At 46.9% G+C, this 17,503-nt stretch overlaps 1 protein-coding gene across 5 annotated transcripts in view; it reads left to right on the top strand.

Annotated features, from left to right (window-relative positions):
- DTWD2 (DTW domain containing 2) overlaps positions 1-8,729 on the top strand; it is a 176,769-nt gene extending 168,040 nt beyond the window's left edge. The window contains exons 5-7 of one of the 5 annotated variants that reach the window (XR_006281429.1): positions 763-830; positions 932-1,060; positions 4,743-4,759. Coding sequence is in view for 1 of the 5 variants with exons in the window: in XM_038403661.2 (XP_038259589.2) it covers positions 932-1,060; positions 4,743-4,913 (300 nt within the window). In the remaining 4 variants the exon portion in view is untranslated. Of the gene's footprint in view, positions 1-759; positions 843-931; positions 1,061-4,742 lie in introns of all 5 variants that reach the window. The other 4 variants (XR_006281427.1, XR_006281428.1, XR_006281426.1 and 1 more) reach the window with 4 other exon arrangements.
- The last annotated feature ends 8,774 nt before the right edge of the window (positions 8,730-17,503 follow it).

Here is a 17,503-nt window from a genome sequence, read left to right as displayed (position 1 = left end):
AAAATATGCAAATATATCAAGTTCTACAGCAAAACTCAAGAATGTGTGTTGGCATTAACATGTATATGACTTTTCTGATTGTACTCCCTTCAGTGATTCATGTCAATCACATTTTCATCAATAACATTTTGTTGGCTTAAAAAGCCAGTCACTGCAAATTCAAATGTCACATCAATGAAAGAAAAGAAAAAAGGGCTTATAGATTTCTAGATATTAAGGTCAGAAGGGACCATTATGGTCAACTAGTCTGACCTCCTGCACAATGCAGGCCACCAAATCTCACCCATGCACTCCTGCAATAAACCTCACCTATGTCTGAGCTATTGAAGTTCTCAAATCCATGGTTTAAAGACTTCAAGGTGCAGAAAATCCTCCAGCAAGTGACCCGTGCCCCATGCTGCAGAGGAAGGTGAAAAACCCCCAGGGCCTCTTCTGATCTGCCCTGGAGGAAAGTTCCTTCCTGACCCTAAATGTGGCAATCTGCTGAACCCTGAGCATGTGGGCAAGATTCACCAGCCAGATACCCAGGAAAGAATTCTTAGAGAATCAACTATATATATAATATATAATATATTATAATATATATATAATATATAATATAATATATATATATATATATATATAAACGTGCTCACATGTTTATTCCAACTCAGTCCAAATCCTCCTCTATTTATAAACCCACTGAAGTCACTGGGGCTAGTTTTGTGAGGAGTTTAGGATCTGACCCCTACACGGTTAATGTCTGTGGTTATTCTTCAGCAGGTTCATTCATGTGCGAAGATATGTATAGTCTATGACAATTGGCTACCAGGGAACAAGACAGTAGAGCGGTATGAAGGCAGGTGATTATTAAAAAAAATAGAAAAGGAAAAGAATTTGCTGTATCATAGTAATTGATTTCTTTAAGTTGGGTGTGTGTTTGTTTTTTCAGGTGCAATTGAAATCAAGCATTTCAAGTCAATATGTAATTCGTACCCAGCCAACAAACACCTGCCTTTCTACACTTGAATGTGCAGCTATTGCCCTTGCCATCATGGAAAAAAATGATGGTATTCAGGAGGTATGTAATTAATTATAAATAATTTACTTTGTTAATGGAACAGTAGTGTGAAGCCAAGTTAGTTAGATAATAGTACCATATTTATCTTGAGCACCTTACACATTCGTTATCCAAAGACCTGAATAAGATCATGGGATGCTGCTGGTTGATTCACCTCAGAGACCTAGCGGAGGTAAGCAAGCAGCTGTCTGCTAATATTATTCTGTTCCTTCCTTGCAGATCATACACAGGTTTTACTAACAGACCTTTGCATACCCATTACTGCAGCTGACTACTGTGGACTTCCACAAGGCTCCATTCTCTCCGTCATCTTACAGGGCATCCCTGTCAAACACCATGGTCTTAAATGCTAACAGTTTATCCATGATATTTATATTCTTTGCACTGAATGCAAACGACACTATTTTCCAGCTACCACCATAACTAATTAGATTAGTTCCTTCACAATGTGGAGTTGACTGAAGATAAACCTGGGCAAGACTTTTGGAAGGAAGTGGTGGGCAGAGGGAAATGTTTCAAAGTACCAGCTAATGTCTTATCGACTAGGTATCTTTCTGAATCATTCTTCTCTCTCTGTGGGGTAACAGATTGACTTAACACAAGCTTAATTATTATGAGCACAGCCCTTATGAACTCACCCTCCCTCCCATCTACTCTCTTTTTGACTTCCACTTCTCTTGTGCGGTCTTCTTGTTTTTGTACCACACCCATCATCATGGTATCTCCCCTAAATTCAAACTAACTGTCCTCACTCTTATTTTTTTTTCTTGCCCTCTCCTCATTCATCTTGCTCTCCTCTTGTGTACTCCTCACTCAGACTGTCCTCTTATTCTCATCAGCTCCTTATCCCTCTCCTCCTCATTCTCCTTACATTCACTTTCTCATCCCATACTTCTGTTTCTCACTCCTTTTTTCCTCCCTCTTTTCTGAGACAAGATGAGAAGACTAAATCTACATCTGTCTCTCCATCACTTGAACTTGTATCTGTTTGTAAGCTACTCATACACTTCAGTTTTGAGTATAAAACAAATACCAAAATAGATAAGAGTTCAGAATTTGGCCCAAAATTAAGAAATAGAAAATGTATTGCATTTTTAAATAGTGTGGCAAACAGAATATGTGTTGGAGAAGTGCATTCATTTCTAACTCACTTGGCATTCCCGATTGCAATAATTAAATATCCCCCTGTAGCCGGGCATGGACTCACCCAGCATCGCCTCCTGCTGGTCATTCTTGGGAATTAGCTCATCACTCTTCAGAGCACCCTCTGGTGATTCACCTGTCATTGGCCCCCCTGTGTCCCTTACAGACTCAGTGCCCTTTTGTCTGGGGTGCTACCCCTCTGGTAGTAACCCCTCAGTCTCAGGGTCTCCCCACCCAAGGGAACCCCCCACCCACCATCCCCACTTCACCTCAGTCTTGGCTACTGCCAGTCCTCACTTGCCCTGCTCCCTGGGCAGACTGCAGCATATTAGCCACTTATCACAGGCGAAGGGGTTTGGACCTGTTGCCTCTGCCTACCTGTGGGTTGCCCCCTGCAACCCCAGTACCTATCTGGCCTTACTCCTGGCCTGCAGTCTGGGGAGTTTTAAGCTAAATCTTCAAAGCTTTGTGCTTTGCACTCTGTTTCCTTTTTTAATGATAGCTGAAAACAGTTGAAGTTGACAGGATATTTTGATCTTGTAAACCTTATGCTTTAAATATATTTCAGAAAATAAAGATGTATCCCTTTATTTGAGAACAAGTCTGTGACGGAAATATTTAAATTGGGTATTTTACTGAATTGACCTGCACATGTATTGCATAGTTCCCTACGTAATAAGGAGGAGCACAACTTCAATTTACTTTCAGTTCAATGTTGAAGGGTTTTTTTTCACCCCCAAAGCTGGCATGATTTCATTGTCTTGAAACAACTTTAGAGTCAGAAAACTTATCAATTTATTGTTGATGGGGGTACACCCTCTGAAACACACACAGCTCAAGCATAGTCTCAGATAATCAGCATTGCCATATATCTTGTAAAACCATCTACTGTGGAAGCACCGTAATTCATTTTTAAAAAGGTGTGTTAATGCTAGTTTTCTGTATCTGAGATTAGGACTGAATCAATAGACTGTTTCTACCCTTTAAAAATTACTAATTCAAGAAGAAAAATATAGTATAGAATAGAATTTGTTTAAAAAAGTGTGTTATAATTTACCAACAAGGAGAGAGAGAAATGTTTCCATGACATGTATCTAGATGGAAGAAAATAGGGGCACCTGTGTGTCATAGGTCCTGATTCAGCCAAGATATTTAAATATGTAACTTGCTTTAAGTATATGGGATACATCCTTATGTATATTGCTTAACTGGGGCCTGAATTAAGTCATTCTCATGCCAATATGTCCTGTTAAAACTGTTGGAGTGAAGTAGACACTAAAAGTTTTCTAACTGGTCAAATGCAACTCTTTTCCTGTGTCCTTGTATATAGTAACCTTTAGTAGCTACAGAAAGGTTATCAGAGTCAAACTAAGCAATTATCTTGTTTTATTTTTAAACAGATAAATGTTTTTAAATAGGTTTAAAATGTTTTCCTACAGTCAAAGTACAGCACTGGTGAACGTTAACTCTCAGAAGACAGTGCTGATCCAATTCCAGACAAACAATTAATAGTCCTATATGGAAATCAGTCGAGCTTTTGCAGAAATGCAGAGATGACCTGAGCTGCCCTCACAGCTAGCTGGAAGATAAAATGCTTTTCTAAGCCTGCCCCACTGACCTGGAATAGTCCTTTAGCCAGAAAATGTGACCCATCGGGTTGCTTCTTTCTACTAATCAGCTTAAAACTGTCAAGTGCCCTTGGAGAAATTTGGGTTGTGACAGTTCTTGAGTTTGTTTATTCTATTAGGTCAAAGAATACCAATCAGACATTAGCCTTTGCACTGCAAGTTTTGATCCCACTGGTCTATGATGGAAGACTCTGTCAAAGCACTAAAATGTCCTCAATGTTCTCAGTCTTTTGTTGCTGGCACTGTAAAATATTAATGGTAATCAGCATTTCAAGAGAGATCTAAGACGCAGCGAGCAGTACTGGACCAAATTCTGGGATGTAGCTCATCTGCACAGAGCATAGTTCAGGAGGTTTTTATAAAGGTGGCTTTAAAGCCCATCTTTGCACTCTTTGCATCCTGGTCCCCCACTCTATGCAGAGCTATTCTGGTCCCTCTGCAACAAATTAGGGACACTTAGGACACAAAACTGAGGGACACAAAAGCTGCTGGTGGGATTGGCATAGTGCAGTAGATTACCAGTCATACTCCCTTATCTGGGTCAGGTGTAACTCTATTACATATCCAGAGGAATCTCCAGAGAAGGGAGACAAATGCATCCTTCATGGCCTGCCCATACCTTCCTTGGTTTGTCCCTTATCAGAGATGTATCATGGGACCCAAGAATAGGGCTCACAATGTCCAGAGACATCTATCTTCCACCTTCTGTATGTGGGGAGAGTCACATGTGGAGGGCAACTTCTGTATACAAATCACAGGGGCATATTTAGGTCCTTTAGTATCTCACATTCCACTACATGATAAAACTTGGTAAAATTTTATATTTTAATTGTGATCCCTACACATAAAGCTTGGATGAAATGATATCTCCTAGACATATTTAAAAGCTTTTTTGTTTTTGTTTTTCACAGACTATACTCCGCCCTCTTCAAGCTTTGTGCTCTTTCCAACTTCAGCATGGTGCCCAGATCCATCACAGCAAGGAGCATCTTCTTAAAAATGGTTTATATGACAAGCCCATGCCAAAGAATAAACGCAAGCTCAAGAGAATGGAACTCTTAGTGAATAATGTTAAAATCTAGAAAGACTGTACACACAGTAGTATGGAATTTATTTTTTTTTTGTAGCTAACAAACACAGTTTGATATTGGATTGTTCCAAATAGCTATCCATATGGTAATAGACCTTTTAAACTCCTGTATTCAGGAGGCTTCCTGTGAATAATGCCAACTACGGTAATAGGCAGCATGTTTAGTTTTGTTGTTATACTAGGCCAGGTGTCTTTGCTCAACTGTAGAGGGGAGGAAAACTGCAGTGAATAATTTAGAGCTATGCTGTCTCTAGAGTCAGTGTATGATCCCCATTAAGACTGGATAGATTTACTTTGGGGAAGCTTTTTCTCAGTACTGAAGAACAGGCATTCTGTTTAAGTAGATAGTGGTAAGGGTAAGGATCCAGTATTTGGAAGAATATTGAATTACTTCTCAGCATTTTAATTTTAATTAGTAATTACAATAGGGTATATCTATAAATTCCTATATTAGTTAGTTAATCTGAAAATAAGGAAATGTGATCTGAGTATTTTTGTTTTAGTTTAGTGAGGCATTTATTTCTTATTTTACTAGTCTGTTAACTTGTTATAGATTTATATCCCTATTATTGTGCAGTCATACTTACTTTGAGCCTGTCCGCAGTTTTCAAGGGTTTTGCTTGTCTGAGATATGCCAATATATTTTCTTCAGATTTTAATAAAAAAGAAAATATGGAAATGGAGATGGAGCTAAACTTTTATCTGAATTGTAGACCAGGTTCTGCGCTCCATACTTGGGCAAAACTTCCCTTGTCTGTGTAAAACCCGTAGAATTTGGCCCAAAGAGTATATGCAATGTACCACATCTTGTTTAATCCCTTTGATTTTGGAATTTACATGTATTCCTGCAGAAGTTTCTGTTGAAACCCTTTCAGAATTGAGTAGTCTAGCCAGACTGTAAAAATATGTTCGCAGATGCATCAAATCTTGTGGCGAAATGATTCTTTTTTTTTTTTTTTTTTTAGCAATCGTGGCGTTGCAGTGTTGCTGCCAGCAGTGGAAGCACAAGTGAAGACAAGGATCAGATATTTTTATTTGCGTCATGAAGCAGGTTTTCATGATGAAAACTAGTGATATTAGTGCTTTACCAAGGTGAAAACCTGCTTTATGAAACTATGGTAGTAAAAGTGTCTGATCCCTGTCCTGACTGGTGGTTGCGCTATAGGTAGCAGCAGTACATCTATACTGGATAGTAATTATTCTTAGGCCTTCTCTACGCTAGGGTATTTTTCCCATAATTTATGACTGCTACTTCTGCTGGACTTTTAAGTGGTCACCAGTGTTTTAACAACTGTGGATTTGTCTATATTAGGAAAAGAGATTATATGTCAGGACTAGCTAAGATGTTTGCTAACCATAACCTTTTCTTTATTCTGGATGCAATTTAGATAAATCCCATGACTGTGGCTAACACTGGTACAGCTGAACTGGTGAGAGCGACAATGAGAAATTAGGAGCAGAAAGATTAATGTAGACACCCTTACTGTAGAAGCACATTCTCTTGTGAAACGGGCAAGAATTCCTGTTTAAGGAATGGAGGGTATTCCCACTTACCTTGCTGTTATTGTTTCAGTTTGCCTTGTTTTGGATTCACTGGGACAGCAGTACATCCTTCAGTTTACACTGTGAAAGTTATTTTCCCTAACAGAAGGGTTAAATATTTCTTTTCACAAAATGTAAGTTCACATTCTGGAGAACAGAGGAAAATCTGTGTTAATACTCTAAATTCACAAACAATTGAAGTCTTAGTGGATCAAAGAAATAGTCTACTTAATTGAGTTATAATCCTAAATGAAGTACTTCAGTACAGTACAGTATGTGAATTGAAGGTTTTTTCAATTCTGCGTAAGGGTCAAATTTTCCAATGTTAATATGAGAGATTTTTATTGATGTGAATAATCTCATTGATGTGGGGCTACTCCCATGAGTAAGTATTACTTAAGTGAGTCATGTTTGTAGGATCAAGCCCTAATGTTGGACAAATGGATGTCTGTTGCAGTCAAGTCTGCAGTACTGTCTGTACCATACTAGTAGATCACTATCCAACAGTTATTTTAAAAAGGAAAAAAGATTAAGTTATTTATTATGCTTCAGTTACTGGAACCCTACAATTTTACTTTCTTTGAGGATTTTGTAGTGTTCAATTTAACTGTAGCACTAATTACATTATCTGGGATGGGCATTTAGTTGCTACAAAGTTGTCAAACGAAATTACATCAAAGCTGATCACATTTTTTTGTTAATTTCCATTTTATTAAAAACTAACACTTAATTTGATTAAAGCTGTTTTATCTTCTTCCATGTTAAAATCCAATTCTGTTGCTGCAGTCCATTCTTGAAAACCAAGCAGAATATATTCTCAAATAATATTTCTTCATGCCTTCTATTCCTTCTGAGCACGTTTTCCATTATTTTTTTTCTGGGCACGATGAAAAGTGTTTGCACAAAGACATTTAGGGCCAAATTTTCAGTTAGGCCTCAATCAAGTATCTTTTTTTTGGTAGGCCTACTTTTTGTGCCCACAAATAATTGGGTTTTTAATTAATTACAGGTATGAATAATAGACATCTTAAATATCTGATTTGTATGTGCGAAAAGGTGTATAACTATCACTTCTTCTTACAATTTATTGTGGATCCCAAAATACAAGCAGAATTATTTGCAGATATAACATTGTGCATGTAAAGATTGAGGCCGCTCTTGAAAACCTGGCCCTTAATCTATTATTCTTGTAAACAGAATTTTGATTGGTTCTATATACTAAATTGTTACTGTTTAATTTCAATATTTTATGTTACATGACAGTGTCATGCAAGTTGATCAGTTGTAAATTTATTTTCAGATTTTTATATTTTTGATGATACTGTATAGCTTTTTAAACAAAATTATGTGTATTAACAAACATTTTTAGAATTTAGCAATCTTGTCTTCAGGCCAATGGGGATCAAACTTGGAAGTGATATTTTAACGTATGACAGTTATCTCAAGAAAAGGTACTACCCAAATCTTAACTGTTTTGATTGTGAGTGAGCTTGAAGAGTTGTCACCTACTTTCTGTAAGAAATTTTAATTAGGATAAGTTTATTTTGCATTTTTATTATTTGCTGTAATGGTCACCCACTCTTCATTTGTAAATTAGCAAAAGATTCTTGGGAGTTTAAAACAGCAGTTTAGCCTAGAAGTGAACTTCTAAAAACATATTTAATACAGTGTATTTTCTTTTAATGTTTTTTCTCCCCTTGTCAGCTTTGCATTTTTAAATGTTGTTGTATAAATACAGTCTGCCCTCTACATTCCACTGAATCATATCATGGGGAATTGTTGACATTGCCGTACATATGCTGACAACATTGATATCAAACTTTGGTGAAAAAGATTGTAATAACATAAAATACTGTAAAGTGACTGTTTCCAGTACAAGATGTTGGATACAAAAGTTGTATGTGATTGCCTAAACAATATATTCACTTTTTTAAAAAAAATAAGTATTTCTGAACCCTCTTATTTTTATTTTCTCTTTGTAGAAGAACATTTCTAGAAAGTCTTCAAATTTCAAGATAAAGTTGGTCCAGGAAGAGCAGGATATGCTTTGTTACCTGCAGGACTTAATACCCATTGCATTCTAACATCTTGCATATTCCAGATGTTATCAAAATATTAGAAAGCAGTTAGCGTTTCATTAGTTTTCTATTTTAAAAAATGTTCATATGATTTGATAAAAGACAATTTATTTTTAGACTAAAGGATTTTCTTCTGTATTGCTCAAATGGATTAAAAAGATGTTCATGCTGTATTGTTTTCTATTTCTTTTTCATTTAGAAATGTAATTAAAAAATTGAACTTTTAAAAAGATATCTGGGTTCAGTAATTTTCTTCGTGAGTAGCATGTGGAGTTCTTTAACGTCTATATCCATGCATTCACATAAAATACTTTATACTTTCCGTTTACACATGATAAAACAAGATTATCATGATTGTATCATTAGTCCTACACAGCCAACACACATCACATAAGCTGCACCCACAGTGCAGTGTAAGACAAATCCTAAATTATGCTCTTGCAGTATGCCTTGTGTGTAAGAAGGATGAGTGTCAACTCCTGGCACCCCCTTAGGAAATGAAAGGGGTAGGTTTGGTATTGTGACCCATTGAGGGCTACATGGATCCCAAATCCCTGAATGTCAGAGATGGAGCAAAATAATTTCTATGCCTTCTGCTTGTGCAGCCTGCAATCAGGTTATGGTAAGATTTTTGTGGGGGTGAGTGAGTGGCTCATAGTATGTGACAGGAACCTCAAAACATTGGAGTCATGTCAGCAACTGCCCAGTACTGTTCAGTAGGACAGTGTTGGGATTCTGGAACCCCTTGGAGTAGAGGAGGGTTTGTCACCCAGGCTACATGTATATAAGTGAGTGGCGAGTTGTGGGGTGCTGCTTCCCCTACTGGGTTGTAGCTGGTGGAAAGCCTGACCTGTACCACTATGGGCCTTGCTGAATGGTTTCTTCAGCATTAGTCTTGCCCTGGCATCTTTGTTTTATTTGAACAGAGCAGGCCTGCATGACTGCTTTGTCTCACTTTGTGTGGCTTAGGATCCATTAATGCTTTCTTTGGACCAACTTCTGTGTTTCTAGGTGGATGCTAAGGGTCAGCTGACCAGTGTCTCCTATATGAGCAGCCGTGTTCTTCATTGAACAGCTGATAAAGTATTACAGCCTAAGGTTGCCAGGTGTCTGTTTTTTGACTGGAAAGTGTGGTTGAAAGAAGTATTGATCAGACACTAAAAGTCCGGTTACCAGGGGTGGGGGGAGAGGAGGAAGTGGCAGCCTGTCACCTAGCCCTGGTTCATAGTGACTGGACAGCGTATGCAGGCCAGATGCAGGATTGCACAAGTCCCTCTGAGCATATAAGCAGCAATTCAGAGTCCTTACCACCTGTCCCAATGAACCATGTGCTCTTCTGTGGTCCAGTGCAACTGTGTGGAGCAGGTGACAATTGTGACCATAATAACCAAACCAAACTCGGGGCCCTATTCTGCAAACAAGCACATGAGAGGCTATATACCTGAGTGAAATTACTCGAACAAGTGTTTGAAGGTTTAGGTCCTTGATGTGGATTTTTTTAATGGAGCAAAAAATGCTATAAAAATACATACAGGTCTTTTGAAAAAGAACATGTAATGTAATGACCTGGGAGGATATGACCCATGACAGGTGAGCTTGGCGTTCTGCTACTAAGGAAGCAGAACATGCAACAGAATATTGTTGTGCCACCTCGGTTGACAGTAGAGGGAAATGTAGACACCAGCATGCCCTGGCAAGTTTCCTGAACCCTACATGTGGAAACTGATTTCCAGTCGTAGTCATACTCGAATATGAGCAACAGTCATTATTTTAATTACCAGTGTTTAAATATCAGGTTCTAACATTACTTTTTGTGTTTCTAAAAATAGATTTTTCTTCTTTTAGTTTCATGTCTCTCTTTTCCCACAAATGTTGTAAGGATATTTCAAAATACAGTTCTGGATTAAAGAAAAGGTAAGTTTCCATGTGATTTTTAGGTAGCTAAGTTTAACCCTGCTCCAGCTCCATAGTTGTTAATACTCTTTAATGAAAAAAGAAGAAGTGACACTATGGTTTATCAAGTTATGATACCTCATTATTCTAGAAAACAATAATCCTCTAAGGGATTTAAATTTTACATGATAACCACTTCCCTGTTGTGTTCAGAGCTGGGGATAGGGATAGGATTTAAATGTGTGCAACATAACTAATTAACAGCATGTCATTTTTCATCTAAATTTACATATTTTAACCTGGACAGTAGACAAATCAGTTGAGAAAAAGGGTCAGATAGAAACTTGGAAGCAATAATCAACAATTCTAGATAAAGTAGTACTGTGGGGAATACTAAGTTTAGATGAGAAAATCCAATTAAATATATTTTTTTTTCCTCACAAAAGTTTGTATGTTTGGACTGGGGCAAGGCCAGATGGCTATAGAAAAGTAGTCTTATTGGGATCCGGGAAGTGGGTGAGCGAAACCTGTCCACGGCTAAAGGATCCCCCCCAGCCTAAAAGGGAGATCCACAGGACCTAGATATCCAAAAAATTCCGGGGGACAACTAATGAAATAACAGGGACAGGAGTGTGGTCAAAGGGTCAAACGAAGGGAACCGGACAGGGACACCGAGCAGAGAACCCCGGACAGCGCCCACTGCTCCTCAAAGGCATCAAGGGAGTCAGAGGACACTGCCCAGAGGAACTCTGCCCGGATACGTGAATGGACCGAGGATCGGAAATAGGCCCCGCAGTCACAGGAGACTCCATCGGCCAACCTCCTCACTCTGGTTTTATAGATAGCCATTTTTGCTAGGGGCAGGAGGAGGTTGACAAGGAGATCCCGTGAGGCCACAGATAGGGAGTGCATAAATGAGAAGGTGAGGGGAGAAGTTCAACCAAAACGGTAATAAAATATTGGTGAGGAGCCGGAATAGGGGCTGCAGCCTGGCACACTCCAACTATACATGTGCCAGGGTATCCCTCATGCCGCAAAAGGGGCAGGTGTCTGGGATTGAAGTGAACCGCGCCAAGTACACGCCTGTGCTCACGCTCCGTGAAGGAGCCGCCAACTGACATCCCCGGCGGGCCTTGGGACTAAGGTGGAATATAGGCTGGCCCACCGGGGCTCCTCACCCTCCAAACGTGGCAGGAGGTCCCGCCATTTTGTATCGGAGCGGGGCACGAGGGTGAGGGCGTGAAGGGTGTGGAGCACGAGCGTGTAGAGATGTTTCCTTGGCGCGGTTTGGAAGCAGACCGGCTGCAACTGGTGCAGCCGGCTTCTAGTGAAGGGATCGGTTGGGTCCACGGGACAGGGGTCCAATTAAAAGGTCCGGCGGGCCTGGGGTAACGGGTGGGCGGGGCGTGCCCTCGTGCAGGACTCGGTCGAGATGAACCCGAGCAGCGGGCGACAAAGCGGCCTTCACCTCCTGAAGTATGCGCCGAGGAGTACAAGGTCTGGAAAGCCCCATGCGCTGAGTGAAGGTTAGGGGATCCAGCCAGTCTCCCCGGTCATAGTCCAGGAGGTCTCCAACTCTTGTGACCTCTGCCAGGATCAACCTCTGGCGTACCGAGCGGGACTCCGCCCCTGCACACGGAGCTGGGGGTTGTGTAGCAGGGGCTCCGCAAGGAGATTTGCCCCCTCGGTGGCCGCCACAGACCTGTTCGTTGTTAAGAGTTTCCAGGTCCGGAGGAGGTCCTGGTAGAAGACCGGCAGCCCGGAGAGGTCTCGCGGAAGACCTCTCGGATGGAGATAAAGGAGCTGCAGGTCGTATCGGAGCCCTTGGAAGCGGCACAGGAAGGCGTGCGCCAGTATGCTCCACGCCAGACTACCTGCACCATAAAGGAGCCTCTGCAGCATCTGGAGGCGGAAGACATGGACCTGAGTGAGCAGACATTTTAGGCCCTGCCCTCCCTCCTCCAGAGGTAGATGAAGAACCCCTGCAGGGACCCAGTGCAGTCCTGACCAAAAGAACTCCAGAATCGATGTCCGGAGGTTGGCCAGGAAACCCAGGGCCGGGATCAGGGTGTTGAGCCGGTACCAGAGCATGGACAGGACTAGTTGATTAAGCACTAGCGCTCTCCCTCGAAGGGAGAGGCACCGGAGTAGTCCTGTCCATTTCCGGAGCCGCTCTATCACCCTGCCCTCTAAATTCTGCCAGTTCTCCGGCGGAGAGGGATGCGTGGCAGAAAGGTAAACGCCCAGATAGAGCAGCGGACCCGTGTTCCACCGGATGGAAGGGTGGGAGGGAGCTCGCCTGCCGCCAGTCCCCTACCACCAAGCCAGAGCTCTTGACCCAGTTGACCCGCGGAGGAGGCTGCCGAATAGATGGTCTGGCAAGCCTCCACCCGTGCCAAGTCGCCCGGGTCCTGGACCACGAGGAGCACGTCATCAGCGTACGCCGACAGGACCAGCCGCAGCTGCGGCTCCCGCAGCACCAACCCTGTCAACCTCCTTCGGAGGAGACATAGGAAGGGCTCCATCGCCCGAGTGTACAGCTGGCCTGAGAGGGGGCACCCCTGCCGTACTCCTCGCCCGAAGCTGATCAGTTCGGTCAGGGTCCAGTTGAGCCTGACCAAACACTCTGCGGAGGCATACAGCGCCCGGAGAAAATTCACAAACCTGGGTCTGAAGCCAAACGCTTGCAGAGTGCTCAGGAGATACCCGTGATCCACCCTGTTGAACGCCTTCTCCTGATCTAAGGACAGGAGGGCGAACGACAGACCATCCCTACACCCAAGTTCCAATAGGTCCCGGACCAGATACAGGTTGTCGAAGATGCTGCGGCCCGGGACGTTGTAGGTCTGGTCTGGGTGGACCACGTCCGCCAGCACGGACCCTAGCCGCAGCGAGATGGCTTTTGCCATGACTTTGTAGTCCGTGCTGAGGAGCGAGACGGATGCCAGTTTCGTAAATCGTGGAGGTCCCCCTTCTTCGGCAATAAGGCCAGCATGGCTCGCCTGCATGAAAGAGGGAGGACCCCGCTCTGCAAAGACTCAGCCCAGACGGTGACTAGGTCTGGGCCCAGGACGTCCCAGAACACGCGGTAGAACTCCACGGTCAGTCCGTCCATGCCCGGAGATTTATTGGTGGGCATGTGACGGAGGGCTTCCGAGAACTCGGCCAGAGTGAGAGGCAGCTCTAGCTGGTCTCGGTCGCCCGTGCTGACCGTCGGGAGCTCCTGCCACAGCACTCTGCAAACGTTAGGATCGGTCAGATCCGGGGAGAAAAGGCTTGCATAGAAGGCTCTTGCTCTCCCGCACATCTCCACCGGATCCGTGAGGGGGGTGTCATCTTCTGCCAGTAGGCAGATGACATGTTTTTTAGCCCCCCTCTTTTTTTCCAGGGTGTAGAAGAAGCGGGAGCCGCGATCCATCTCCCGAAGGAGACGGATGCGGGATCGAACAAAGGCACCCCGGGCCCGATGGTCCTCGAGGGTCCAGAGCTCCTCCCGCTTCTCCCGGCACACTCCGCAGAGGGGTGGATCCTCGGGGCTGGCAGCCAGACGCCTCTCCAGCTCTAAGACCTCCCGTTCCAACTGCTCTATCGCCGCATCCCTCCGTCGGCTGGCGCCCCGGGTGTAGTCGCGGCAGAAGAGCTGGGCGCGCACCTTCCCTAGGTCCCACCACTGCCGCGCTGAGGGAAAGGCACGCCGCTGCCCTCGCCATGCCAGCCAGAACTCCCGGAAGGACGCCACGAAGCCCGCATCCTCCAGCAAGCGGTTGTTAAAATGCCAATAGGCTGGCCCTCTCCAGCCGTACGACCTGGCCTCTCCGTGCAGAGGGAGGCTGTCACGGTGGCTATATGATGGTCAGAAAATGGGGCTGGCCGGATGCTGGAGGAGTGGGCTCATGAAAGATGAAAGAGTGATAAATAAATGCGGTCCAACCGGGAGTGGCGCGACCGATGGGCCTCCACCCGGACAAAGGTGAACGTGGAAGTGTCATCCGGGTGGTGGTTGCGCCACATGTCCACCAGGAAGTGGTGTTCGACTATCTCCTGGAGGACGGCGACGGCGGCTGGGCTCTGCTCGGTCCTTGAGCGGTCCCGCTCCTCGACGGTGATGTTAAAGTCCCCTCCCAGGACCAGGCACTCCTGAGGATCCAAGGTGCCGAGGAAGGCGGACGCTTGCTGATAGAATTGCAGCCGCTCCGGGCTCGCTGCTGGGGCATAGATGTTGACGAGGTTGACTACCAGCCCCTCCATGCGGACCCGGAGATGCAGCAGGCGGCCCGGCATGGCCTCGGCGACCCCCAGCACCTCGGGCCGTAGGTCGGGGGAGAACAGGGTCGCCACTCCAGCCGTACGACCTGTGAGGTGGCTAAAGTAGACCCTGTCCCCCCATCCAGCCGCCAGCTGTCTTCGGCGGTCGGATCCGTATGGGTCTCCTGCAGGAAAACCACAGAGTACCTCCCCTCCCAAAGGAAGGAGAGCACCTGGGACCTGCGGAGACCCATCCTACAGCCATGGGTGTTCAATGTTGCGATGGTAAAGGGTGCCATGAGGAGGGCTGGGGGGGATCCTCACCGGCAGGGATGCTCGTGGCTCCCGGCGGGCCGCGCAGCAGTCCGTGACCCACCCCGTAGGTGAGTAAGGAGTCACAGAAGAGGCGGACCTGCTGGTAGGCCGCTGCGCCCTGCCTCCCGATCCTTTTACCCTCCCCCATGAGGGCCCTTGCGGCCCGGAGGATTTGATTAAAGTCCCCCCATCGCTGGAGGGCAAGCTGGACTTTGTTGCGGGAGCCACGGACATCTTCTAGGAACTCCCGCAACTCCTCTCGCAGCGCATGGGGGGCTGGGGTTACGGTCTCCTGATTACTCTCCGATTGGACCCTTGGTACAGCCTCGTGGCCCACTCAGACGGGCAGACAGGGTGCGGAACCCCGACGGGGCTCCTGATAAGTTGGCTTAAATGCTGGGGCGATAGGGGGCGGCGGAGGGAAGATAGCAGCCCCTGGTAGGTCGGGACAGGGAAACACAAAGTCCGCTCCCTGGGGGTCATCTGTTGGCAAGGGGAAGGAGACATCCCCAGGGGCGGCAATAACATCTCGGGATGTGGACGGGATAGGGAAAGGGGCAGGGGCAAGGTTAGAGGTGAGATTCTGGGCGGGTAGAGGGCTCTTAGTGATGCCGGGTGCAGGCTCTATGGTGGATTTGGCAGCCACGGCATTAGGGGGTGTACTCTCTCCTGTAGGGCCCTCTCCCGGGAAGGAGGTCGACTGCTCCTCACCAACGACGGGTGCCCCTGTTGGCTCAGGTCCCGGCCACGTGGCACTGGCCGTCGCCTCAACAGGTTCGGCGGCCCTTAGTGGGGTGCCATCTGCAGCCGGGTTGATGGAGGAGTCCAGGGGCCCCTCGGAGGTGGGAGCGGAAGCAACGGTTAGGGGGAGGGAGCATAGGGAAAGGGGGGCTTGAGTGAAGTCACCTATATTGAGGCCCGCTGGCATAGGGTTGTCCTCCCCCTGGGTGACCGGGGTCAGACCCAGGGCCTCGATCTCCTCGTATATTGATGGGAGATCAGTTTCCGCCATCCCGGGATTCTCCCCGCTGCCACCTGACGTGACTGTTGCCTCGGGGCACACTGGGGTTTCAGATGGAGCCTCGGGGGCCTTGGAGGAGAGGGACTCCCGTGGAGGGGAGATACCATCTTCCAGTGCTGCCACGTCTTCCCCAGCCGGCTCTGGTGGATGGAACACACCCGTGGGTAGAGCGGAAGGCTCGGCATCGATGCCCTCCTTCCTGGTCTTCCGGGGGGCCTCCGCATCAGATGGGAGGAGCGGAGCTCGAGCCTTCCGCTTTCCCCACTTCCCCTGGATTAGGGCCTAGCCCTCCATGGCATCATCCGGGGACTGGCTAGCAGGGGTTGTGTCGGGGGCAGAAGCGATGGCTCAGGGACTCGAGGGGGTAACGGTGGGGTAGCACAAGGGAGGGAAAATTCCCCTTGGGGCGGGCCCTCTCCCGTACCCGGCAGTGTCCCTGCCGCACCCTCCTCCACAGGCCCCGCCAGTTTGCAAGCAGCGGGGGCGGAGCTCTCCCGCTCATCTGGGCATAGTTGGGGAGGTGCCCCTTGGGCCTGAGCAGGAACAATGGTGGACTGGGAAGGAGGAGGGGTGGTTTCGGGTGCCGGGAAGCCAGGGGTGCCGGCGATGATGGGGCCGGTGCCCTGCCGGGGCTCGGGGGTCCCGTATGTCCTTCCTTGCCGGGCCAGGGGGCAGTCCCTCCGGACGTGCCCCATCGCCCGGCAGAGGTAGCACCGGGCTTCCCCCGTGGAGTAATGCACCCGGTAACGGGCCCCCTGGTAGGGGACTAGGAAGGACCCCTCCAGTGCCTCTCCGTCACATGCCGCCGGTGGCAGTTGAAGCTGCACTTGCCGGCGGAACGAGAGGACGTGACGGAGGGCGGGGTCTTTGCAGCCCAACGGGAGAGGGCTGATGACAGAAATGGGCTTCCCCAGGGTAGAGAGGGCGGGTAACAGGGCGGCATTGGGAAGAAAGGGAGGCACAGAGGTCAGGACCAGGCGGACGCCCAGGTCCTCTAGCGGCTCTAAGGGGACAAAGACGCCCCACTGCTAGGCCCTTCTCCACCGCCTCCTGGGCGGCGGCCTCCGATGTTAAGAAGAAGACGACCTTGCCATATATTTTGGAGGCCGCCACAATGGCCGTGGGCCCCACCACCCTCGCCAACGCCCGCACATAGGTCTCCACGTGGGGCGAGGCGGGCACCAGGAGGCAACGGACGCCGTGCTTCTTGGTCATCGTGGGAAAGGGGCCCCGGCCGCTATAGATGGTAGCGGAGGCGGTGGGCAGGAGAGATGATGTAGCGGCAGGCGCAGGGGGCTGCCGCCACCTGGGTGTATGTTCTGGGGGTCGGGGGAGGGACACCTGCAGAGCTGGTGGAGGGAACAGTGGGGAGGGGCGCCCCAGCTGGAGATGGGGCCGGGGCATTGGGGGCAGCCCCTGCCACGGAGGGCCTGGTCTTCTTAGCAGGGCCCTTCCCTTTCTTCTTCCCCTGGCCCTTCCTGCCGGCTG

The sequence above is a fragment of the Dermochelys coriacea genome, chromosome 5 (assembly GCF_009764565.3).
Source record: "Dermochelys coriacea isolate rDerCor1 chromosome 5, rDerCor1.pri.v4, whole genome shotgun sequence".
NCBI lineage: Eukaryota > Metazoa > Chordata > Testudines > Dermochelyidae > Dermochelys > Dermochelys coriacea.
This window is presented reverse-complemented; position numbering and strand designations above follow the sequence as displayed.